This window comes from Mirounga leonina, unplaced genomic scaffold, assembly GCF_011800145.1.
Source record: "Mirounga leonina isolate KUSES-001 unplaced genomic scaffold, KU_Mleo_1.0 Mir_366, whole genome shotgun sequence".
NCBI lineage: Eukaryota > Metazoa > Chordata > Mammalia > Carnivora > Phocidae > Mirounga > Mirounga leonina.
The window spans coordinates 1075246-1099561 of record NW_023270709.1 but is presented as its reverse complement, the minus strand read 5'-3'; the positions used below and the strand labels follow the sequence as shown (position 1 = coordinate 1099561).

The 24316-nt window shown below is 53.6% G+C and overlaps 2 protein-coding genes and 1 non-coding gene across 11 annotated transcripts in view; all 3 read left to right on the top strand.

Moving 5' to 3' along the window:
- AIF1 (allograft inflammatory factor 1) overlaps nucleotides 1-4452 on the top strand; it is a 29627-nt gene extending 25175 nt beyond the window's left edge. For 3 of the 7 annotated variants that reach the window (XM_035030614.1, XM_035030621.1, XM_035030615.1), the window contains 5 exons: nucleotides 2970-3031; nucleotides 3121-3187; nucleotides 3552-3593; nucleotides 3779-3941; nucleotides 4246-4452. In XM_035030614.1, coding sequence (XP_034886505.1) covers nucleotides 2970-3031; nucleotides 3121-3187; nucleotides 3552-3593; nucleotides 3779-3941; nucleotides 4246-4330 — 419 coding nt within the window. In that variant the 3' untranslated portion in view covers nucleotides 4331-4452. Of the gene's footprint in view, nucleotides 1-2646; nucleotides 2793-2969; nucleotides 3032-3120; nucleotides 3188-3551; nucleotides 3594-3778; nucleotides 3942-4168 lie in introns of those variants that run through there. The other 4 variants (XM_035030620.1, XM_035030618.1, XM_035030616.1 and 1 more) reach the window with 4 other exon arrangements.
- A 4672-nt stretch (nucleotides 4453-9124) lies between these two features.
- Nucleotides 9125-24069, top strand: PRRC2A (proline rich coiled-coil 2A). Of its 3 annotated transcripts, XM_035030607.1 has the most exons (31): nucleotides 9125-9288; nucleotides 11103-11277; nucleotides 11778-11955; nucleotides 12325-12424; nucleotides 12521-12593; nucleotides 12940-13083; nucleotides 13243-13394; nucleotides 13572-13651; nucleotides 13807-13949; nucleotides 14269-14359; nucleotides 14453-14669; nucleotides 15093-15567; nucleotides 15997-16187; nucleotides 16421-16712; nucleotides 17117-17327; nucleotides 17529-19382; nucleotides 19741-20015; nucleotides 20218-20348; nucleotides 20574-20703; nucleotides 20806-20891; nucleotides 21075-21308; nucleotides 21443-21583; nucleotides 21706-21774; nucleotides 21883-22050; nucleotides 22220-22302; nucleotides 22493-22703; nucleotides 22794-22892; nucleotides 23023-23235; nucleotides 23350-23444; nucleotides 23547-23637; nucleotides 23756-24069. In XM_035030607.1, the coding sequence occupies exons 2-31, from the start codon at nucleotides 11166-11168 to the stop codon at nucleotides 23894-23896; spliced, it is 6480 nt and encodes a 2159-aa protein (XP_034886498.1). In that variant the 5' UTR covers nucleotides 9125-9288; nucleotides 11103-11165; the 3' UTR covers nucleotides 23897-24069. The 3 variants fall into 3 exon arrangements, with proteins under 3 accessions (XP_034886498.1, XP_034886497.1, XP_034886499.1); XM_035030606.1 differs by having other exon boundaries at nucleotides 23350-23637; XM_035030608.1 differs by lacking the exons at nucleotides 23350-23444; nucleotides 23547-23637.
- LOC117997567 lies at nucleotides 11461-11591 on the top strand. Its single transcript, XR_004675865.1, has one exon. It is a non-coding gene; the product is annotated as a small nucleolar RNA SNORA38 (small nucleolar RNA).
- Nucleotides 24070-24316: the final 247 nt, after the last annotated feature.

Below are 24316 nucleotides of genomic sequence, written 5' to 3'. Positions count from 1 at the left end.
GTTCATCCTGCTGCTTCACAAATACTCCAGATATCCAGACATGTTCTCACCTCAGGACCTTTGCACTTGCCTGAAATGCTCCTCTCTCATATAGCCACATGGCTTATTTCCATACCTTCTTGAAATCTTTTTTTTTTTTTTTTAAGATTTTATTTTTAAGTAATCTCTACACCCAGCCTGGGGCTCAAACTTACAACCCCGAGATCAAGAGTCACATGCTGCACTGACTGGGCTAGCCAGAAACCCCCCTACCTGAAATCTTTGCTCAAATATTTTCTCAGAGAAGCCTCTCTGATCACCCTCTTTAAAACTGCAGTCCAGGGTGCCTGGGTGGCTCAGTCAGTTAAGCATCTGACTTCAGCTCAGATCACGGTCTCGGGGTCCTGGGATCAAGTCTCCCCACAGGCTCCGTGCTCAGCAGGGAGTCTGCTTGTCCCTCTCCTGCTCCTTCTGCCCCACCCCAGCTCATGCTCTCTCTCTCTGTCTCTCAAATAAATAAATATTTAAAAAATAATAAAAATAAAATAAAATAAAAATAAAACTGCAGTCTCCCACAGCACTTCCTATCCCCCTTCCCTACTTTGTTTTTCTGCATAGGTACTTGCCACCTTTAATATGTTTATTATTTTTAGAATTTTTTATTTTTAGGTAATCTCTACATCCAACATGGGGCTGGAACCCCAAGATCAATCATCACATGCTCCGCTGACTGAGCCAGCCAGGCACCCCAATATGTTTATTTTTATGGTCTGTGTTCCGCAGTTAGACTGTCCTTGAGGACAAGAATTGACACTTGTTTGGATCACTGAGGTGGCATAGAGTATGCATTTGATAATTATGTGTTGAATGAATGTATGAATAAAGAAATGAATTCCCCCTACTAGGCACTGAGACCTGAGTGTAGGGTTGTAGCTTTCTCTGAAAGGAGAGAGGCTGCTACAGTAAAGGGAAGTCCAGAATTCAGAGTTCACCCCAGCATCTCCCCCCACCTGCACAGGTCAGGGAGAGGGCAGTGAGAAGTGAATACTCCCAGCTGCAGAAGGGGAAGTAAGGTGAAGGGAAGGGGAGGAGGAAAGGTGTCTCCATCGATGCTGGGGCAGGGTGGGTGGAGCTCTGGGTGGGGAGTCTGTTTTTATTTTATTTATTTATTTATTTATTTATTTATTTATTTATTTATTTATGATTTATTTATTTATTTGAGAGAGTGAGGGGGGAGGGGCAGAGGGAGAGGGAGAGAGAGAATCTCAAGCACACTCCCCACTGTGCAGGGAGCCCCCCTGCGGGGCTAGATCTCACAATCCTGAGAAACCAAGAGTCGGACAATCAACTGACTGAACCACCCAGAGTTTGGGAGGTTTGAACAAAAATGGTGGGGAGTTTGAACAAAAACGTCTTAGTGAGGGGAACCTACTAGCCTCACCTCCCCTGGAAGCAACTACTCATACGACAAAAAAAAGGAAAAAGGATATGCGTGGGGAAGACATTTATTAGAGGCTACTTACCCATTCTATCGAACCCACGGTGACTGGCCCCGATTACACATACACACCCCCCTAGTGTTGGCTTCACCCTCTGGCTCTTGTTTCCACAGATGCTGTCTCTCTCAGCACCACTTTCAGTTCCTCCAAAGAATCTACTTAAATTCACGAATTCCTGGGGCGCCTTGGTGGCTCAGATGGTTAAGCGTCTGCCTTCGGCTCGGGTCGTGGTCCCCGAGCCCCACGTCGGGCTCCTGGCTCAGCGGGGAGCCTGCTTCTCCCTCTCCCTCTGCCTCTCCCCCTGCTCATGCTCTTTCTCTCTCTCTGTATCTCTGTGTCTCAAATGAATAAACAAAAATCTTTTAAAAAAATTCTCGAGTTCCTGAGCTCTGTAGATTTCACTAAATATTTCAAGGGAGATAAGATGAATGGGTTACATTGCACATCCTAAAGCGAATAAGTACAATTCATGTGTTAGGCATTGCCATGTTTCCAAGTGCCTCTGTGGAGCTGCCAGACTGGGAGTGAAGCTTCTCTCCCTTTCCGACCCTAAACCATCTTGCCGTCCTTTTAGATCTGCCAGTGGACTTGAGATTTTTCTCCCATTCACAGCGTAGAAAAATCCAGTCAGCCCTTCCTCGGCTATGTATCCAAACCTGCGTGCCCAGACTCATGACACCCGACCAAATCCAAGTCTTAAGATTTACCTGACCCTCTGCACCTGTTCAAAGACCATTTATTTGTTCCTGAGAGTAAATAGCCTTCCCCCATACCTCCAGTGGCTTCTTTCTTTCCTGCACAGACTGGGCTCTCTTTTTTAAAAAAATATTTTATTTATTTGTTTATTTGACAGAGAGAGACACAGCGAGAGAGGGAACACAAGCAGAGGGTAGTGGGAGAGGGAGAAGCAGGTTTCCTACTGAGCAGAAAGCCTGATGTGGGGCTCGATCCCAGGACCCTGGGATCATGACCTGATCTGAAGGCAGACACTTAACGACTGAGCCACCCAGGCACCCCTAGACTGGGCTCTCCTTAAGAGGAATTTGGGAGAATGTTATTTTCTCATCTCAATCCTAGAGCCACCGGCCCTTCCTCTTGGGGTGCTCATGTCAGCAGAAGCTGAGGGGAAGTGAGGCCTGGGACTGGAGGAGGAGGGAATGAGGGGAAAGAGGAAGTTTAGGAGGGAGGCCTCCGAGGAGGCTGATGGGATAGGAGAGCCGGCGGACAGAGAGAGCACCAGCTCCATCTCTATCCACTTATCTACAGGTTTCTCCATCAACATCTGAGCTATGAGCCAAACCAGGGATTTACAGGGTAAGGAAGGTAGAAGAGGCAGAGCCTAAAATGGGAGCAAGGAGATGGACAGACCTGGGCAGGGCTAGGAGGTGGTGAGCAGGTCTAGGAGGGCAGAATTCTGATGACCCTGGGCCGGTGTGGGGGAAAGAAGAGGAATGGGGGGGTGAGGAAACATTAACCTCTGTGCCCCCTCAGGAGGAAAAGCCTTCGGGCTGCTGAAGGCCCAGCAGGAAGAGAGACTCGATGAAACCAACAAGGTAAAAGGAAGATCTGAGGGGGCAGGGCCTGGGGGGAAGGGGCCCCTGGACGAGGTGGACCTATCCTGGCTCTTGCTTTCTCCCCACAGCAGTTCCTGGATGATCCCAAATATAGCAGTGATGAGGATCTGCCCTCCAAACTGGAGACCTTCAAGAGTGAGGGGAAAACTGTAGGGGCAGATGGGGAGTGAGGAGATTTCTTGATTTCCTCAAGAACAGAGAAAGGACCTCAAAGACACAGAGTCTACATGTGTGGTGGAAAAAAGGGGGGCTGCCTCTATTGTTCCCCCTGGTTGCAGTCTCTTTCCTTGGGCTGCCCCTCTCAGCACCCTCTCTGGTTCCCTACACCTTAACAGGGTGCCTCAACCCAACCCACACTTCCTCTCCTTGCCCCACCTCCCCCTTCCACATCTTCCCCACCTAGCGCTTGGTCAGCGGCCCTTTTCTCAAGCCCCTGCCCTGCCTCGGCCTGGGACCCTCCAGCCAGCGCTTACCCTATCTGCTTTCTCCCCTCACCCAGAGAAATACATGGAGTTTGACCTGAATGGAAACGGAGATATCGGTGAGAAAAGGGTGATGGGGGGGTGTGCAGACCCAGGAAGAGGGAGGTCTCTCCTACCATGCTCCATTCCCAGTGGTTTGGGAGAGGGCCCAGCCACCAGAGTAGGAGGGACTAGAATGGGAATGGGAAGGTGAGGACAGAGAGAGAGAGGCTCCCCTTTTCTCACCCCACTCCTCTGCCTCTAGATATCATGTCCTTGAAGCGGATGCTGGAGAAACTGGGGGTCCCCAAGACCCACCTGGAGCTCAAGAAATTAATCAGGGAGGTGTCCGGCGGCTCTGGGGAGACTTTCAGCTACTCTGACTTCCTCAAGATGATGCTGGGCAAGAGATCTGCCATCCTAAAAATGTGAGGGTCCAGTGCCAACCTTTCCTATGCTTACCTGTTTTCTCCTCAACCCTACCCCCATCCCCAGGGTCACCTGCACATTACTCAGCATCCATTTCTTCCCTTCTTTAAGGGACCCTTCCAAGTTCCTATCACTATCCAATGTTCTGGTCCCTACAGCCCCCGGCATGGCCATCCCTGCTCTTCTTCCTCTTCCTCCCACCATAATAACCCCTGTCCTTTTCCAGACTTTCACAGCAGCCTAAGATTTATTCTCTCGAGAAGACTGTCCCCTGATCCCTCTGTCTCTTCCCATCTCAACCAGGATCCTGATGTATGAGGAGAAAGCGAGAGAACAGGAGAAGCCAGCAGGTCCCCCAGCGAAGAAAAATATCTCTGAGTTGCCCTAATTTGTAGTAGGGGAGATGTTGTGGGATTGATGGGGCTTCTAATGACCCCAACACGGAAAAAGGACACAGAATTGTGAGCCAGAGGTACACTAAATTAAATAAACTATCCTTCTCCAGATCAAGTCAGCTTGGTCTCTGTTTGGGGGGAGTTTTTTTCCTGGGTTTGGGAAAAAGTGAACATCTTTGAGGGAAGGGCAGCAAGGATTTGCCCATATGAGCAATCTATCCACAATTTTGTAATGTGTCAACTACAGCAGATGGTTTTGGATTTCAAGGCAGATTCCAGATATATGATAGCCTTGATCTCAAGGAATTTAGATGGGACAAAAAGACATGTACAGACAAAAAAAATACCACCCAGGCCCATGGGGAAGAGCAAGGATTATCTTTTTTTTTTTTTTTAAGATTTTACTTTTTTTTTTTTAAAGATTTTATTTATTTATTTGAGAGAGAGAGAATGAGAGACAGAGAGCACGAGAGGGAAGAGGGCAGAGGGAGAAGCAGACCCCCTGCTGAGCAGGGAGCCCGATGCGGGACTCGATCCCGGGACTCCAGGATCATGACCTGAGCAGAAGGCAGTCGCTCAACCAACTGAGCCACCCAGGCGCCCAAGATTTTACTTTTTTTTAAGTAATCTCTACACCCAACGTGAAGCTCCAACTCACAACCCCGAGATCAAGAGTCACATGCTCTATTGACTGAGCCAGCCAGGGGCCCCAAGCAAGGATTATCTTGAACCAATATTCTCCATCACTAGTCTTTGTTACCTAACAAATCATTAAGACTCTCTGAGTCTTTCCTCAGAAAGTGGGGATAATATGATCTACCTCACGGCGCCTGGCATATCATAAGCCCTCAATAATGTTTAAAACTTGAATGGATGGATGGATAGATGGATGGATAAAAGAACTGATGTTACTGAATAGAGTAAAGGATTCACAAAACTATAAGTCCTGATAAGTTAAGCATTAAATGAGTCGTTGAGGTCCTTTTAGGGGACAAGCTGCAGAAACTGAGTCTAATGAAGGGAAAGGGGGCTTCTATTTGGAGGATATTGAGAACAGATACTGGGGATACAGAATACTTGGATGGCAGAAAGGATTAAAAAGTCAATCCCGGGGGAGCCTGGGTGGCTCAGTCATTGGGCGTCTGCCTTCGGCTCAGGTCATGGTCCCGGGGTCTTGGGATCAAGCCCTGCATCAGGCTCCCTGCTCCGCGGGAAGCCTGCTTCTCCCTCTCCCACTCCCCCTGCTTATGTTCCCTCTCTCACTGTGTCTCTCTCTCTCTGTCAAATAAATAAAATCTTAAAAAAAAAAAAAAGGCCAATCCAAGGGAAGGAACGAACCACAGAGTTCCCAAGTCTTCAGTGAGGCTATTCCTGGACCTTTCCTCCAACAGGTCCAGATGAGGGTTAACTCTAGCAATCCCCAGACTCTGGCCACTATTTCAGATTTCCTGACTTTCTGGGGAGAGATAATCCAATTAGCCCAGCTTGTTTCATGTACTGAGAACAGGAGTGTTGGCTCTTCCCAGTGGTGAAGCCAGGTTGACCTCTTAAAGAGTGCTACAGTAAATGTATGGGACTTCAGATGAGGAGGAGATCACAGCAAGTTGGATAAAATATCTGAACGTAATAAAATCGATAGCTAAACTTATTAGCACCCACTGTATACCATCCTAAACGCTTTCTGTATACTAATTCTCTTAATCTTTGCAACAACTCCGGTGACACCGAGGAGGATACAAAGGAGCTGGAGCTTAAATAATTCGTTCGTTCAGGATAAATAAATTGGGTTCTATTCATACATCGGACTATTATTTTACAGCAACAAGAACGAACAAACCACAGCTACATGCAACAATGTGGATGAACTTCTTCAACATAATGTTAAGCAAAAGAAGACAGACACAAAAGAACCCTTACTGTACAATTCCATCTGTATAAAGTACAAAAAAGGGTAAAACTAATATATGTTGTTATAAGTCAGGATAGTAGTAAGTCTTGGGGGAGGGCAATGACTGGAAGAGGCCCTCTAGCAGCTTCTGTGGCGCTCAAGTTTTATTTTTGGCTACATGTTCTGCTCAGTTTGTGAAAATTCATCAAAAATAAATAAATATAGTATGCTTTGATAAAAAGACTTAAAAAATCATTTGGGGGGTGCACCTGGGTGGCTCAGTCAGTTAAGTGTCTGCCTTCAGCTTAGGTCATGATCCCAGTATCTTGGGATCAAGCCCTGCATTGGGCTCTCTGCTCAGCGGGGAGCCTGCTTCTCCCTCTGTCTGCCCCTCCCCCTGCTCCTGTGTGCTCTCTCTCTCTCTCTCTCTGTCAAATAAATAAATAAAATCTTTAAAAAAAATAAAAATAATTTATTGGCCATCAACCTTGTGCCATTCCCTATTCTAGGTGGTTGGGATATAAGAGTCAACAAAACAATGATCCTTGCCATTGTGAAGTTTACATTCTGTTGTGGAAAATGGTGTAGGAGGAGGACAGACAACAAACAATAAATATAATTTAAAATATATATGATGTTAGAAGAAAAAGTAGAGCAAGTTAAAGGGGAACGGGGGTAACAGGATGGTCAGGGAAGATTAAAATTTTGAATGTGTCATCAGGGTAGGCCTCACTGAGAAGAGGACCAGCACTGAACAAAGACCTCATGGAGGTAAAGGAATGAGCAATGTGGGTTTCTGGGGGAAGAGTCAACTTGGCGAGGAAAAGAGAAGCAAAAGGGCTCCAAGGTGAGACATGCCTAGTAGAAGTAGGGAAAGTGATAAAATCACGGGGCCAAGTCATTTAGGGTCTTGTAGGCCACTCTAAGGACTTTGAGAGAAACTGAGAGGCATTGTAGAACTTTGAGCAAGGGAGTCCTTTGAGGCCTCCTTTGAGAAAAGGCCCACTCTGGCTGCAGTGCAGAGAACAGGCAGTAGGGGCAGGGGTAGACTAAAGACAAGTTAGGAGGCTGTAGCTGTAACCCAGGTGAGAGATCAAGGTGGAAGCAGTGTAAGTGAATTGGCTGGATTCTGGATATTTTCTCAAGACAGGAGTTCCTGTCTGCTTGAAAGTGGGGAGTGAAATAAAGAAGGGAGTCCATGAGGATTCCAGGGTTTTTAGCTTAACTATAATTTTTAAATTGCCACCAACTGAGATGATGAAGGCTGTGGAGAGAGCAAATTTTGAGGGTCTGGAGATCAAATGTTCGGTGTTGGACATACCGAATTTGACATGATGTTAGATAACCAAGAGGAGATGTCAAGTACATAGCTCTGTATCCAAGTCTGGAGTTTGGGAGAGAGGTCTGCATTTGGGAGTCATCAGCACATGAATGCTATTTCAAGACATGAGACTGATGTCCTTGATACACGCATGCTGGGTAAAAGATTGGGGTGAAGGCTTGACTGGAGTTGGTTTAAGAATGAATGACAGGAGGGAAATTGGTGACAGTGAATATGGATAACTCTTCCAAGAAATTTTGCTGTGGTAGGTGACCAGGGAGAGGGGGACAAGAGAATCATTTTGAATGCTTAAGAACTGAAGTCATCTCAACTATCTTAATGTGCCTCAGGATAAAACTGTTATTGGATTCTTGCTAATTTTTCTGATCTCATTTTCCATAATGGACAGACAGTCTCTTTAGTCACAACAGCTGAGAGGCACGGGTCCCTAAAACCATGCCTCTGCACATCAGTTCACTGGGCCTGAGCTGTGCACCGTCTCAAACTTGGCTAAATCCTAACTAGTTCTTCACATTTAAAAAGATCCACGTTTTTCTAGAAGCATTTCTGAACTTCCTCAGGCAGGATCTGATTTTATTCCTCTACTTTCACAATATATTGTGGATATCTCTCACGCCTTCGAAGCAGTTGTCGAATGATTTGCTGAACGGGTAGCCGGTCTGACAGGAGCATAGTAATTAGAGACAAAGGAGGGAACTAGTACCACATTTCGTAGAATGAAACCCATGTGAAGAGAATACAAACCGCCAATAGTATCAGATATACAAATATATTCATGAAAATTATAGGTTATAAAATTAAATGTCTTAGTCATTGGTTGCCGATATGTTGATCGAAGAGGTCATTCCTACCCTATCTTTGTTCAAATGATTTGCATGTATTATGCAAATAAATAGAACTAGCAAAAGAATGCCTACACCGCACGGGGCCGACGATACACTCCCCTGGACCCCAGGATTGGCCTGTCTATCCACTTCATTTGCACGACGTGATTTAATAACTAGAAGGCCCCGCCTCTTTGGTGCTTTCACCTCTCGCGAATGGACGCGTGAGTCTGGACTCTTCCACGGTTACGTAAGCCCCGCCCTCCGGCAGCTAACCCCTTCCGCCCCGTGCTCTCGCTCCATCTCCGGCGAAAGCACTGCCAGTCTTGCATCGTTTCCTTCCACTCTCCGCGTCCCTATGTCTCTCCGCTCCCATCTTTCCACGAATGCACAACGCACGCTCCGCCCCTTCCCCCCGCCCCCATAAATCGTGCAAATTCTGCGCCCTAACCGCCCAGCCGACAGGCACTGCATTCCCGCCCCCTCTACGCGTCTTAACGGCCGACGCCGGGGGCGCGTCTCTTTAGCCAACCGGCGTCCTAGCGCCTGAAAGTCCCTCCTCTTTATGCAAAGAACCTATGCCTGCTCCACACGCCCTGCTTTTTTTTTTAAACAAGGACAGCCCTCGAAGCAAAGAGGGATAGGGTAGAAGGTGCCCCGCCCTTTATGCAAATCAGGGGGCGTGTCATGCGCTGAGGGAGGCGGGAGGTGGGGGGGTGCTCCCGGGGGCGGCGGTTGCCCGGATGGGCCGTTAGTCGGAGCCCAGCCGCGGAGTGAGCGAGGGAGACGGGAGGAGCCGATCCCGGCGCCATCCGCCGCCATCCGCCCCCGCCCCACCGCCATCCCACCTCGGGGAGCCCCTAGGCCCCGGTCCCGGACCCCCGCGCACCCGGCCAGGTGAGTCTGGGGAGCCGAGTGCTAAGGCCCTTTTCCGGCGCGGGAGCGGTCGTGGCGGCGGCGGCGGCGGCGGCGGTGGCGGGCCGGGGGGAGGAGAAGCTGCCATTAGCCGCCGCCATTTTGTCCTCCTGCTGCCGGGGCTTGACTGCCCCTCCCCCTCTGATACCCCAGCTTGGTACCCGCACCTCCAACCCCTCACACAGAGTCTGAGGCCTGCCCCTAACCACCCACATTCCTGGCTTTATGGGGCGACCCCCTCTCCTGGGCCCCTAACTCCCCAACCTCAGCTGCGCTCTTGGCCTCTTCACCCCAATCTGTGAGTCCCCTTCCCCGCCGCCAGTCTGGGGTGGGCCGCGCCCGCCGATCTTCGGAGAGTCTCCTTTCTTCCATATTGGGCCACCCTGCCATCACCCAGTGCTTGGATTTCCCATTCTTGACGCCCCTCTTCGCGTCGAGTCACTCCCACCCTGGAACCCTGCTTTTATCCTACATGTTTGCTTTCTACGTTTCTCAGTCTTTCTCTGCTTTTTCATTTTTCTTATTTCTTCTCTGTCTCAACCCCCCCTTTTTTTCTTGGGTTTCCTGACATTGCCCTCTTACTTTGCTCTGTATCTTTTCTTTACCATTTCTGGTTAAGTGTATTATTTCCCAGCTGCTTTCGTGTTGATCCTCTTTTATTAGTGTTACTCCACATTTGTCTATCCCCTTTTTATTCATGTATTTATTTTTCGAAGATTGGAGTCTTTAAACACCTACAGGGCAACCCCCACTCCTTCATCTTACCTGTCTTAAAGTTTTCCCTGTTTTTCATCCTGATTTTACCCAGTTTTTATCGTGGGCCTGCCTGGATTTCCCACCACCTCCCATCTCTTTCCTGTACGCCATTCCTTCCTATAAATGAATGCCTGGTCACTCAGGAACCAACTGACGATGCAGAGTTTGGCCTGCTTGGGGAGGAAGGGATATTGGGGAAAGAAATGACTGCTGATGGCTGTTCTTACTGGGAGTAGGAAAATGAAGTTGGTTCTGGCTTTGGCCCCGTGGTTACAGTGTGTGCTTGAGGTGGCTCCATAATGTTTTGTTTTTCTCATATCTGCATAGGGTAAGCCAGAGCCCACCAGTGTTTTCATCTGGAGACCAGATTTTTTCCAGGAGCCGGGATGGGGGCAAGTGTAGGAAAAAATGGGGTGAATATTCCAAATACTTGGGGTCTGTAGCCTGGGAGTATGTAGAGCCCCAATTCCACGAGGAATTATCTGGCACTAGCCCGTAGTCTGGCTGAGCAAGCTCATAAAATCGTTAAACTCCCGGCATACCTTCGTGCAGACCTCCCCAGATGGGAGCGAGGCTGCTGGGAAAGGAACCTGGGGCACAGTTAGGGAGCTGGTGTCTAATAAGTCAGGGATTTAAAGCTCTGTTTTTTGCAGGATGGAGCTGTCTGCCTCTTTCTGGTTTTCTCTGGGGCTGGGACTTGCCATGTTTTATCATACATCTCTGGAATGCTTTTTGTGGAGGGGGAAGAGATTATTACTTGGAATAATGAAGAAGCGGCTATCCTTTATAGACTGGCACAAAAGGAAGTGTGTGTCTACTACTAGGAGCATACCAGATTTTTTATTTGGATTTCCTTGGCAAGAGGTGTCTGGGGGAAAGAGGGACCATGGCATTTGGACTCTGGGAGTTGCTTAAAGGGACTGGGAGTTTGAATAGGCTGGAGGAAAAGACATCAGAGGGCCAAGTGTCTGGGCCCCTAACGAAAATGCAAAGGAGCATCTAGGGAGCAGAGACTGAAACACTTGGTGTCTGGCCCACAGGCTCCGGCACGTTTTGGGGGAGGTGCCTGCAGGACCCAACCTACTCAATGAGCTTCCAGCGCAATGTCCGATCGCTCGGGGCCGACTGCCAAGGGGAAGGATGGAAAGAAGTATTCCTCGCTCAACCTGTTTGATACGTATAAGGGCAAGTCCTTAGAGATCCAGAAACCCGCTGGTGAGGGTCCTGCCAAGATGTTCCTAATTTCTAGAGGCTGGGCATGAATGGGGCATACATTTTAAAGCTTTCTGAAGGGAAATGGTTATAGTACAAGTATCAAAAGACTACAGGAACACTAGAGACTCCCAGCTTTATCTTGGGTCCCGTAGGGAACGTTGGGCTTTGGATGAACACCAGTGACCCTCCTACAAAGGCGTGTCTGTAGTTCCCTGTCTTTGGACACGTAAGAATTGGAGGCAAAGAAATGTGGATTTGGAGAAGCCTGGGGCCAGCTTGCTCCCTGCAGGCTCAAGGTGAACCATCCAACAAAGAAGCATCAAGTGTAATACATCTTAGTGTTTGGAGTGGAATTTCAGAGATTGCTGAGGGCAAAGGAAGGAGGGGTTTCTAAAAGAAGTTTGGTAATAAGACATTGAGGAGGTACAAATGGGGCCTAGGGTAGGAAGCTGTCCGATCACCCATGTGGGGTGTTCTTCACCCTCCCATCTTTTCTCCAGTTGCCCCTCGCCATGGCCTGCAGAGTCTCGGGAAAGTTGCCATTGCCCGGCGTATGCCACCCCCAGCCAACCTTCCAAGCCTGAAAGCCGAGAACAAAGGCAATGACCCCAACGTCTCATTAGTGCCGAAAGACGGAACAGGATGGGCAAGCAAACAGGAGCAGTCCGACCCCAAGAGGTAGACAGAGGTCTGGGGGACCTAGAGTGATGACCATTTTAACTTCGAACTTCAGGATGGATTGGGGCTTGGTCTAGCCCAGCCACATAAGATCCAGAGACTGAGGGAAGCCTCGGTCTTTCTTGGTTATTCCAGGGCTCCTGTTAGGGGACTAAGGAATTACACTTTTAGCTTTCTGTAGAAGGTAGAAGGAAGGGATCAACAAACAGGTGACAGCCTACATGGGGTGACTAAGTTATGGTATTTTGTCACAAGTACTTGTGAATAGTAACAAATGGGCTTGGGTTCACTTCCTGTCCTCCACCAATTGGACAAGTAGGGGAGGCATCTCAGGTCCTGGATAACCTTCATGTCCTACCATCCCCTTAGTTCCGATGCCTCAACCGCTCAGCTGCCGGAGTCGCAGCCACTGCCGGCTTCACAGACGCCTGCCTCCAACCAACAGAAACGACCCCCAGCAGCCCCCGAGGTATGTGAAGAACTGGATGGTACTGAAGGCTGGGAGCAAGAATGGTTTGTAGTTCTACCACCCACAGCACCATTTATTATTTCTCTGCTTTCCCAGAACACTCCTTCGGTTCCAAGCGGGGTAAAGTCCTGGGCACAAGCCAGCGTCACCCATGGAGCACATGGAGATGGTGAGTGCAGGGCTGCTTGGGGAGCTTGCTCTGTGCGCTGTGGTAGGCAGGAGCCCTGCACTATACCTTCAGCAGAGTGTTCTTGGTTCTCAATGGCTAAATTTTGGGCCCCATATTCGGTTTCATGGGCTACATGAGCAAGTTCGTTTCTGTCTTATGTGAGGCTGACGGGGGTGTCCCAGGACTGACCTTGTTTATTGGGAAATGAGTACACAGTGCATAGGGGGTGAGTTTGAAAGTAGGAATTTGATGGTCTGGTATTATCAGAGCCTTCGATTTTTGTGGTAAATTCTCAGTAAATATGGTTTTTTGGTATTTTTTGGTTTGCTACTCTGCACCCCAACAGGTGGAAGGGCATCAAGCCTACTGTCACGATTCTCTCGAGAGGAATTTCCGACCCTGCAGGCGGCTGGCGACCAGGACAAGGCTGCCAAGGAAAGGGAGTCTGCCGAACAGTCGTCTGGGCCCGGACCAAGCCTCCGCCCCCAAAGTGAGTGGTTGTCATTTGTGAGTTGAGTGGGTGGGTGAGTGGTTGGTTAGGTTTTGGCCAGAACAGTATCTTACTCCATTTCAGAGCTAAGTGCTGGCTTATTCACCTTTTCCCCATCATTTTTAGTTATGTTCTCTCTTTGCCTTTTCGAAAATACAGATTCTACAACTTGGAGGGACGGAGGTGGGCGTGGCCCTGATGAGCTGGAGGGCTCAGACTCCAAACTTCATCACAGCCATGATCCCCGGGGGGCGCTACAGCCTTCGGGCCCACCCCAGTTCCCTCCCTACCGCGGAATGATGCCGCCCTTCGTGAGTATCTTGTTTTGGAGTGGTTGCACTTGGAAGCTAGAGAGTTAGCAACTAGGACTTAGCTTTTGGAGGAGACGGAAAGAAAGCAGGGGCCTATGATAGAGAGAAGGACGAAAGGTTTAGGGAGCTGGTTGCATATTTGACCCTCTAAGCATCTGCTGTTGGGCCATTTTGCAGATGTATCCCCCATATCTCCCGTTCCCTCCGCCCTATGGACCCCAGGGGCCTTACCGATACCCTACTCCTGATGGGCCCAGGTGAGTAATCCAGGTCTGGGATTGGATTCTGGTTGGGGACAGGGGAAGCCTCTTAGAAAGGGAGATGGTCTTCTGGCCCAGAGGCTTGAGTCTTGTATGTGGTTCGACAACATGCCATCTTTGACACTCTCTCCCATTTGTCTTTTCACACACAGCCGTTTCCCCCGTGTGGCGGGCCCTCGGGGTTCAGGGCCGCCAATGCGCCTTGTAGAGCCTGTAGGTCGGCCTTCAATTCTTAAAGAGGATAATCTCAAAGAGTTTGACCAGTTGGACCAGGAGAATGATGATGGTTGGGCAGGTTAGTGCATATGAAGGATGAAGCGTTTTGGTCTCAGAAGTCAAAATCTGATGAATAAATAGGGGATTGTGTGGGAGAAATTGCGTGGGAGAAAGGGAGACACTGAAGGGTAGGGCATACACATGGCGGAAAGCCAAGTTCTGGTAAAGAACTGAGAGGTGTGGGAATGCCAGGACTCACAGTGCAGCTTCGTGCAGAGGCGGGTTGGTGTTGGGAGTGCATCGCACTACATAATACCAGATCCTTTCCTGTGTTCCAGAAGTGATCTGAGGTTGGAGAGCAGAAGGCTTGGCTTATCGCTTTTCATTTTTCCCCATAGGGGCCCACGAAGAGGTCGACTACACTGAAAAGCTCAAGTTCAGTGATGAGGAAGACGGGCGAGACTCCGATGAGGAGGGAGCTGAGGGCCAGTGAGTTAGGGGGCTCAGTTTCTCTCGCAGTAATACCCTCTTAAAGGAGCTGGTTTCCAGCTGATTTTAATTCCACTGTTGGTCTGCTCACAGCAAGGAGTCCCAATCAGCTGCTGGTGAGGAACGGCCCCCTGAAGCAGATGGCAAAAAGGGCAACTCCCCCGGCAGCGAACCGCCCCCTCCCAAGACGGCCTGGGCAGAGACCTCTCGGCCTCCAGAGACAGAGCCGGGGCCTCCTGCCCCAAAGCCTCCCCCACCCCCACCTCACCGGGGCCCCGCTGGGAACTGGGGCCCCCCTGGGGACTACCCAGTGAGTGTCTACAATGAGGGCTTGAGAAGGGTCAGTTGTGGGAGATGAGTGTTGGCTGAGAAGTTGAAGCACTAATAATAGAGGAAGCTGGGGGGAGGGTCAGGAATGGGCTACAGGAAGTGTAAAGCAGTGGAGCATCTCTGAAAAGCATCCAGAGCATCTCTGGAACGTCTTTGGTTACGGGAGTCTGGGTTAAAAGAAATCGGGATGCTAGTGAGGAAGAACGAGGAGGCCTGGGTGTTCGGGTCTCTGAAAGGAGAGAGGAAACGGGTAAGATTAGGATGAGTTTTTCCCTACCCAAAGAGGCTCCCAACCCAAGGCCAGTGCCTGCCCCCACAGCTAGAGTGAGTTGGTCAGTCTGTGAAAAAGACAAGAAATCTGACGACTAACACCTCTGGCCCTGCCGGGTCTGCCCATTGACAGGATCGGGGGGTCCCTCCCAGCAAGCCCCCAGCACCCGAAGACGAGGATGAGGCCTGGCGGCAGCGGCGAAAACAATCTTCATCTGAGATCTCCCTGGCTGTGGAGCGGGCCCGGCGCCGGCGAGAAGAGGAGGAGCGTCGCATGCAGGAGGAGCGCCGGGCAGCCTGCGCCGAAAAGCTCAAGCGACTTGATGAGAAGTTTGGGGCGCCTGACAAGCGGCTCAAAGCAGAGCCTGCTGGCCCACCAGCTGCTCCTCCCGCCCCAGCTCCGCCACCTGTAGTCCCCAAAGAACTCTCTGCACCTCCAGCTCCTCCACCAGCACCAACCCCAACACCAGAAAAAGAACCGGAAGAGCAGACCCAGGCCCCTCCTGCCCAGCCCACGCCCGCTGCAGGTGTGGTTCCGGCTCCCACACCAGCCAGCGGGGGCGGCGGCCCCGGTAGTATGGGCGGCGGCAGCTTCGAAGCCAGCGCAGGTATGGAGATGGCGACAGGGCACGCCCGGGCATCCTAGTTCTCTCTCGGGGCCGAGGGCACGGGTGGTAAGCATGGGAGGAGATGAAGCCGAAGGCAGTGGTTTCCGTGTATCGGATTGTCAGTGGTGGAGGACCAGAGGGGTCCCTTTGCTCGTACGGGTATTTAAGGAGAGGGAGGTTTTCCTCTCGGAGCTCCTGAATAAGCAGTAACCTGAGAGCACTTTCCGAAAGCTCAGCACGGAGCGAGACTGAAGACAGGGTCTGTTGCTTTGGTGGTTTCATGGGCAGTTCGCACCACCATCATTGGCTCTTGGAGTAAGCGCTTAGCTTTCAGGGAGGCTGCCGGAGGTGAGGGCGGGGCTCGTGGGGCTATTCGTGGCAGGTTTTGGGGGATTGGGTCACTCTGAGGATTATCTTTTGTTGATGCAGTGGAACCCCAACTGCCCTCAAAAGAGGCTTCTGAACAACCAGAAGAGGTTCCCTCTCCTGCTACGACACCGGCCCCAAAGGTGGAACCCAAGGGTGATGGGGTTGGCCCCCCCCGGCAGCCCGCCAGTCAGGGCTTGGGCTACCCTAAATACCAGAAGTCGTTGCCGCCGCGGTTCCAGCGCCAGCAGCAGGTGAGAGGCTGCTCTCCCCCGGTAAGAGTGGTCCCCTCCCTGGCTCCCCCGTGCATCCCGCTCGGGGGGTGCCTTCTGGGTCCCTCTACTGCTTCTGTCTCTGGTGTGTCACACAGGTGTCCATCCAGTGCTAGTGTCTGTCGCGTGCGTGTGTTAGCTTTGCTTCTGGCCTTGTTGCCTGCGGGGCAGGCCCGGGGCCCTGATGCCCCCGGCCCCCTGCTGTCCTCCCCCAGGAGCAGCTCTTGAAGCAGCAGCAGCAGTGGCAGCAGCACCAACAGGGTTCCGCCCCAGCCACTCCGGTACCACCGTCCCCACCGCAGCCCGTGACCATGGGGGCAGTGCCGGCTCCACAGGCTCCGCCCCCGCCCCCCAAGGCCCTGTACCCAGGTGCGCTGGGCCGGCCCCCACCCATGCCCCCGATGAACTTTGATCCCCGCTGGATGATGATACCTCCTTATGTGGACCCCCGGCTCCTCCAGGGCCGGCCCCCTCTGGACTTCTACCCTCCTGGTGTGCACCCCTCTGGTAAGGGCCCTTGAGGGGGGCAGGTAGGGGACACCGCAGTCCTGGGAAGTGGCTACACGCATCTCACTGTGTAGATGAAGGGTCATGGGTGAAGGAGGGGGAGGGTACGTGCTTAGTGTTGCTGAGAGCACTCTTCATTTCAGGAATGGCCTTGGGAAAGAAAGAGTGGGCTTTCATTGGCCAGGATTTACTTGGGTTCATCGATTGGTTTGTAGAGAAGCTGAGTGGATATGGATAAGATAATTCTTTAAGGAGAGCGTGTCAGGCTCAGGCTTGCCAGGAATAAGAGATGGAGAAGTTGACGTCGACATGACTGAGAGAAGTAGAATGGGGAGATGCTTTTTGAGCTGGAGGGCCTGTCATATAGGAGAGGGTTAGCTTTCTCATCCCTTTTGTTTTCTTAGGCTTAGTTCCCCGGGAGCGCTCAGACAGTGGGGGTTCAAGCTCAGAACCGTTTGAGCGCCACGCACCTCCCCTGTTACGGGACCGGGGCACCCCACCAGTGGATCCAAAGTTGGCCTGGGTAGGAGATGTCTTCACCACCACACCCACCGATCCCCGCCCTCTTACCTCCCCACTGCGCCAGGCTGCCGATGAGGATGACAAGGGGATGCGGTGAGTCTGTAGCGGATGTGGGTGCATTTGCCAGTGAAAGGACTTGGGTTAGGAGAAAAGGTTCTTTGGATTATTGGTGAGGTGACAGGAATAATGTAAGAGAAGTGTCGGGGTGGTAATAGAGTGGTCTCTTTCTCCACCTAGTTCCGGTTTTCCTCATTCTAAGATACTTAATTTCCACTTTTTTCTGTCTCTTTTTAGGAGCGAGACGCCTCCAGGACCCCCCCCGCCACCCTATCTGGCCAGTTACCCAGGCTTTCCTGAGAATGGAGCCACTGGGCCCCCGATCCCTCGCTTCCCTCTGGATGAACCAGGTCCCCCAGGGCCCCGTCCACTCCCCTGGCCCCCAGGCAATGATGAAGCCACCAAGGTACAAGCTCCGCCACCCAAGAAGGAAAGCCCCAAGGAGGAGACCCCGCAGCTGACGGGGCCAGAAGCCGGCCGAAAGCCCAGCCGCACAGTTGGAGGCCAAGGCCCCCCTCCACCTCGCAGAGAGAGCCGCACTGAGACCCGCTGGGGCCCTCGCCCAGGCAGCAGTCGTCGTGGGATCCCTCCAGAGGAACCAGGGGCCCCTCCCCGCCGGGCTGGGCCTATAAAGAAGCCCCTACCACCTGCGAAAGCCGAAGAGCTGCCTCCCAAGCCACTGGAGCAGGGCGATGAAAGCCCCAGGGCTCCAAAGCCAGAGCTCCTCAAGACGGCGAAGGGGAAGATGGGGGTCCCCAGGGAGATCCCACCCAGTGGGAATCTTTCCCCTGCCCCAAGGCTCCGGAGGGATTACTCCTATGAAAGAGTGGGTCCCGCCTCTTGCCGGGGCCGGGGCCGGGGCGAGTATTTTGCCAGAGGGAGGGGTTTTCGGGGGACCTATGGGGGCCGGGGGCGGGGAGCCCGGAGCCGAGAGTTCCGTAGTTACCGAGAGTTCCGGGGAGACGATGGGCGTGCAGGCGGGGCAGGGGGACCGAACCAGCCCCTGGCACCTCGAGGCCGCACTGCCAGCGAGACACGAAGCGAGGGTTCGGAGTACGAAGAAATCCCCAAGCGGCGCCGGCAGCGGGGCTCAGAAACAGGCAGTGAGACCCATGAGAGCGATCTGGCCCCCTCAGACAAGGAGGCTCCCCCGCCCAAGGAGGGAGTGCTCACCCAAGTCCCTCTTCCTCCTCCACCATCGGGAGCCCCTCCTTCGCCAGCCCCAGCCCGCTTTTCCACCGCCCGAGGCGGGCGCGTCTTCACTCCCAGAGGAGTGCCATCCCGTCGGGGCCGGGGGGGCGGGCGGCCCCCTCCACCTGTTTGTCCAGGCTGGAGCCCTCCCACCAAGTCCCTGGTTCCTAAGAAGCCTCCATCAGTTCCTTTGCCACCCAGTAAGGAGCCTTTGAAAGAGAAACTGATCCCAGGGCCTCTGTCCCCCGTGGCCCGGGGAGGTGGCAGTGGGGGCGGCAGCGTGGCCATGGGTGTGGAAGATGGGGAGCGGCCCCGACGGAGGCGGCACGGGAGGGCTCAGCAGCAGGACAAACCGCCTCGGTTCCGGAGGCTGAAACAGGAACGGGAGAATGCTACCAGGGGGGCAGAGGGCAAGCCCTCTTCCCTAGCCCTTCCAGCCACTGTCTCTGGAGCAGAGGAGACCGCGTCCGGGCCCCCGCCCCCTCGCCGCACAGCTGCCAAGTCTCCAGATCTGTCAAACCAGAACTCCGACCAAGCCAATGAGGAATGGGAGACCGCGTCAGAGAGCAGCGACTTCGCCAGTGAGCGCCGGGGGGACAAGGAGGCTCCCCCACCCGCGCTGCTGGCCCCCAAAGCTGTGGGAACTCCTGGGGGCAGTGGGGGTGGAGCCGGCCCAGGCATTTCAACCATGTCCCGCGGAGAGCTGAGCCAGAGGGCCAAGGATTTGAGCAAGCGGAGCTTCTCGAGTCAGCGGCCAGGCATGGAACGGCAGAACAGGCGCCCGGGCCCCGGTAGCAAGGCCGGCGCTGGCAGCAGCGGCGGAGGTGGCGGGGGACCTGGAGGGAGGACCGGCCCGGGGCGAGGGGACAAGAGGAGCTGGCCCTCTCCGAAGAACCGGAGGTGGGTAGGGTCCGGTCGGGCTGTTGAGTCTGTTCCTGGGGTTAAGCAGTGGGGGCGGGGAGAGCGCCTGAAGGAAAGAGCACATGGGTGCTGAGGAGTGGGGGGTCAGAGGGCACGGGCTGCTAGGCCCCGCACAGCCCCGTCTAGGGAAGGTAACCGGAAAGCAGTTACCGATGGAGCCGGGAGCGTGCACGTATTCTCTGTTCTTTGTTTTCCGCCTCAAAGACCCAGAATTCCTTAGACGTACTTGGAAATACCTGGAGTTTCACAGGGAAGCGGGAGAAGTTGGCGGATTGGACTGGTAGGGAAAGTGTTAATAATTCCGGGAATATTGGAGCTGGTGCTCTGTTTCCTTCAGCCGACCTCCTGAGGAGCGGCCCCCGGGACTTCCTCTGCCGCCCCCACCGCCCAGCAGTTCTGCTGTCTTCCGCCTGGACCAGGTTATCCACAGCAACCCCGCTGGCATCCAGCAGGCTCTGGCCCAGCTCAGCAGCCGCCAGGGGGGTGCAGCTGCACCAGGGGGGCACCCGAGGCCCAAGCCTGGGCCTCCCCAAGCCCCTCAAGGCCCCTCCCTTCGGCCCCCAACCCGCTACGACGCTCAGAGGGCCGCCACCACCAGCAGTGTCAGTTCAGGTAAGCTGGAGGGGCTAAGGGTGGGAATGTCTCCATCCACAGAGCAGGTCAGGGGGCAGAGGGGGAGGAGCCTAGCCTGGGGGCCCTGATGCTGGGTGTCTGGACTGAGCAAGGGTGGAAGGACTGGGAAGTGGGCTAACGGGAACAGCTAGGGTCAGTGATAGAGCAAAGCAGATGCTGATGGATTTTCCCTTTTCCCCAGACCCTCAGTTCGAGGAGCCAGGGCTGATGGTGAGGGGGGTGAGCGGGACTCCCCGGGACTCTGCTGGGGTTAATTCCTTCCCCCCAAAACGGCGGGAGCGGCCTCCCAGAAAACCGGAGCTGCTGCAGGAGGTGAGGGCTGGAGCTTGAGGTTGTGCTTCACTGCTCTTACTCCTGAAGGTTCTCGCTTACATTTTCTCCATTTCCGTGTTCTCATCACTGTGTGCTGTCCTTAAATTCTCAGTATTAGTCACTGCCTGTCTCCTCTCACCTTTTTTGCCGCACTCTGGCCCAATCTCTTCCAGTCCCCAGTTCGCACCTCATTCATGTTTTGCCTCTGGCCTTTTTCACCTTTAGGAGTCTTTGCCACCTTCTCATAGCTCTGGATTCTTGGGCCCGAAGCCTGAGGGCCCAGGCCCTCAGGGAGAGTGCAGAGACGCAGGGAAGGAGGCCCTGACTCCTCACATCTGGAACCGTTTACATACTGGTGAGTAAGCCTGGGGGGATGGGGGAGAGCTATGTCAGAGGGCGGAGAGGGCAGGGTGGTCTCGGGACAGTCTCACCCTTTGCTGTCTGGTGCTCTGCGCAGCCACTAGCCGGAAGAGTTACCGGTCTGGCTCCGTGGAGCCCTGGATGGAACCCCTGAGCCCTTTTGAGGACGTGGCTGGAACAGAGGTAAGTGATGATGGGAGGGAGTGTCTGGGCTGGGATTCTTCCCCACCTGTCCTGGGTTGTCTGGGGCTACTCACCTCCGTAGTTTGTTCTCTCCTTTCTTCAGTTTGTGTATTTGTGAGCATCAGTTAGGTGTTGGGGTGCTTTCTACCTTGATTTTGTTAATTGCTTTTCCACTCCTCTCAGATGAGTCAGTCTGACAGTGGGGTGGACCTGAGTGGGGACTCTCAGGTGTCGTCAGGTCCCTGCAGCCAGCGAAGTTCCCCTGATGGAGGACTCAAGGGAGCAGCAGAGGGGCCTCCCAAGCGGCCTGGAGGCCCCTCACCCCTGAATGCTGTTCCTGGTGAGGGTCCACCTGGTTCTGAACCCTCTGAACCTCCTAGGAGACGGCCACCTGCTCCCCATGATGGGGACAGAAAGGTAAAAGACCAAGAAAAGAGAAGAGGAATGTTTCTGGGACTCTGACTTTGGCCCCACGTTTGTTTCCTCTTTATCTGTGCCTGTGTGTTCTGGGCATTCCTTCATTTGGGTTTCCTTTTACTTCCCCACCCCAGGAGCAGCCCCGGGAGCAGCCTCTGCCCCCCGGCCCCATTGGCACAGAACGATTGCCGCGGACAGACCGAGGCCCAGAGCCTGGCTCCCTCCGGCCATCCCATCGACCAGGCCCCCCTGTCCAGTTTGGCACCAGTGACAAGGTGTGCATGGGCAGGATCTGAGTATCTTGCGGTGGGTGGAGAGGAAGGGAAGGACTGGAGGTGGGATGTGGGGGATGCACATCTTGAGTCACAAGTCGATCTCCGCTGCATCACTACCACAGGACTCGGACCTGCGCCTAGTGGTCGGAGACAGTCTAAAAGCAGAGAAGGAGCTAGCAGCAGTCGCTGAGGTGAGTGGGCGCGTTCGGCGGAAAGGCCTTCAGTTTCTAGGGAAAACGGCTGGGGGTGACCTGGACGTTCAGGAAGCCGACACTGCTCCTGACCATGCTTTTTCACAGGCCATCCCCATATCCCGAGACTGGGAGCTGCTCCCCAGTGCTTCTGCCTCAGCTGAGCCACAATCCAAGAACCTGGGTTCTGGGCACTATGGCCCAGAGCCCAGCTCCTCAGGCCAGCGCTTGTACCCTGAGGTCTTCTACGGCAGTCCCGGGCCTCCCAGTTCGCAGGTAGGTCCTGCTTCCTGTCCCGTGACCCCTTTCTTCCTGCTGTCCCTCACAGTCCGGCCTTTCCAATTTGTGTAGTTGTAAACCGTCATGGCTTTTACTGTAGTAGGTGGGGTGGGCGATCTTTCCTTGACCAGAAAAACTGGAGCTATTCAGCCTTGCCCTCCCACAGGTCTCGGGGGGAGCCATAGACTCTCAGTTACATCCCAACAATGGAGGTTTCCGCCCTGGGACACCCTCCCTTCACCCTTACAGGTAAGAGTAGATGCCCGTTGATCTCAGAAGGAAAGGGGGAACGGTGTTTCCGTGGGAGGGAAGGGGGGAAGACCTGTTTCAAAGGTACCAAAAGCTGGTAGACTTAGAACAAAGGAATAAATGATCCTGGTTTCCTGAGTCCTCTCCCTGCACCTGAATTATCATTTGTTTTTTGGTTTTCCTTCTCCAGATCACAGCCCCTGTACCTCCCCCCGGGCCCAGCGCCCCCCTCGGCACTGCTTTCCGGGGTAGCTGTCAAGGGCCAGTTCTTGGATTTCTCCGCACTGCAAGCAGCAGAGCTGGGGAAGTTGCCAGCTGGAGGAATCCTGTACCCTCCACCTTCCTTCCTTTACTCTCCAGCTTTCTGCCCCAGCCCTTTGCCCGACCCACCCTTGCTTCAGGTGAGAGGTGGGCAGGTGCTATGCTTCAGGAGTTGGAAGGGAGGGAATGCTTTTGGGGGAGTTGACATTGCTCCCCGTGGTCCCCAACAGGTGCGCCAGGATCTGCCATCCCCCTCAGATTTTTATTCGACTCCTCTGCAACCTGGTGGCCAAAGTGGCTTCCTCCCCTCAGGGGCCCCTGCTCAGCAGGTACCTCTTGTCATGCCTTTTGCCCTTCATTCTGTTTTTCTATCCAGCCTCTGGCTTTTTCATGTCTCACTGTATTTCTGGTTTTCTGACCTTCTTCCCCGCGCCCCCCCCCCCCAATTTCTTCCTGTAGATGCTTCTACCCATGGTGGACTCCCAGCTGCCTGTGGTGAACTTTGGCTCCCTGCCAGCAGCACCACCTCCTGCCCCACCGCCCCTCTCTCTGTTACCTGTGGGCCCTGCTCTGCAGCCCCCCAGCCTGGCTGTGCGGCCCCCACCTGCTCCTGCCACTCGGGTGCTGCCTTCACCTGCCAGACCTTTCCCCCCTAGCTTGGGGCGAGCAGAGGTAAGGTACCGGAACTGAAGGGCTGGGGATCTCCCACGAGCTCGCGGTAGGGATTCAGGATCTCAAGAGGAGTTGGGCTGAGAGGCAGGAGGCTCATGAATTTGTTTCCTTCAGCTGCACCCAGTGGAACTGAAGCCGTTCCAGGATTATCGGAAACTGAGCAGCAACCTTGGGGGACCCGGGTCATCACGTACTCCCCCAACTGGAAGGCAAGAAGAGGGAGGGGGATGCAGATTTCCCAGCCTTAATGGCATTCTCAGGGGCCCAGGGAGCAGGTGTCAGGCTTGCCTTCAACAGCCTTCCTCCCGTAGGTCTTTCTCGGGCCTGAATTCCCGTCTCAAGGCCCCGCCTTCTACCTACAGCGGAGTCTTCCGCACCCAGCGCATCGACCTCTACCAGCAGGTGAAGGGAGAGAGCCCTGTGGCCCCAAGTCTGAATCCAAGAGTTACCACCTGAGTTCCTGTCTTTCCATCCCTGGCCTCCCAGTGTGACTGATCCTTGCCCGTGTACTGTCCCCCAGGCCTCCCCACCGGATGCCCTGCGCTGGATGCCGAAGCCCTGGGAGCGGACGGGGCCACCTTCTCGAGAGGGGCCTTCCCGACGGGCAGAGGAGCCTGGGTCCCGAGGGGACAAGGAGCCTGGGTTGCCCCCACCCCGCTGAGGGAGTTCCCCTTGCCCCCCACCCCCCGGGGCTTGTATATAGATTATAAATATATAAGGGGGAAAGGGGTGGGTGGGGAGGGGTTGTGGGGCTGGGGCCTTGCTTCCCCTCCACCCCCTTCCCCTGGTCCCCTATCCCTGGGGCCGTTTGTTAAAAAAGAATAATAAAAGGATTAAAAAATTTTTTCTGAAATGATTTTGGGGATGGGTTGGTTGTTTGCAATCCCTTGTAGCAGTACGGTGCCCAGGGATCTGTAGTGGTTTTAGGGAAGTTTGCTGACCCTGGTGATCCGTTCTAACAAGCTACCTCAAAGTTTGTTCGGTTGTATATTGAAGTCTTAGGGACTGGGAGCCAGAGCTGGCTCCGGTGAGTGAGGTCTGTTGGCCACTAGGCTGGAGCTGACACGGGGCTGGCCCGACA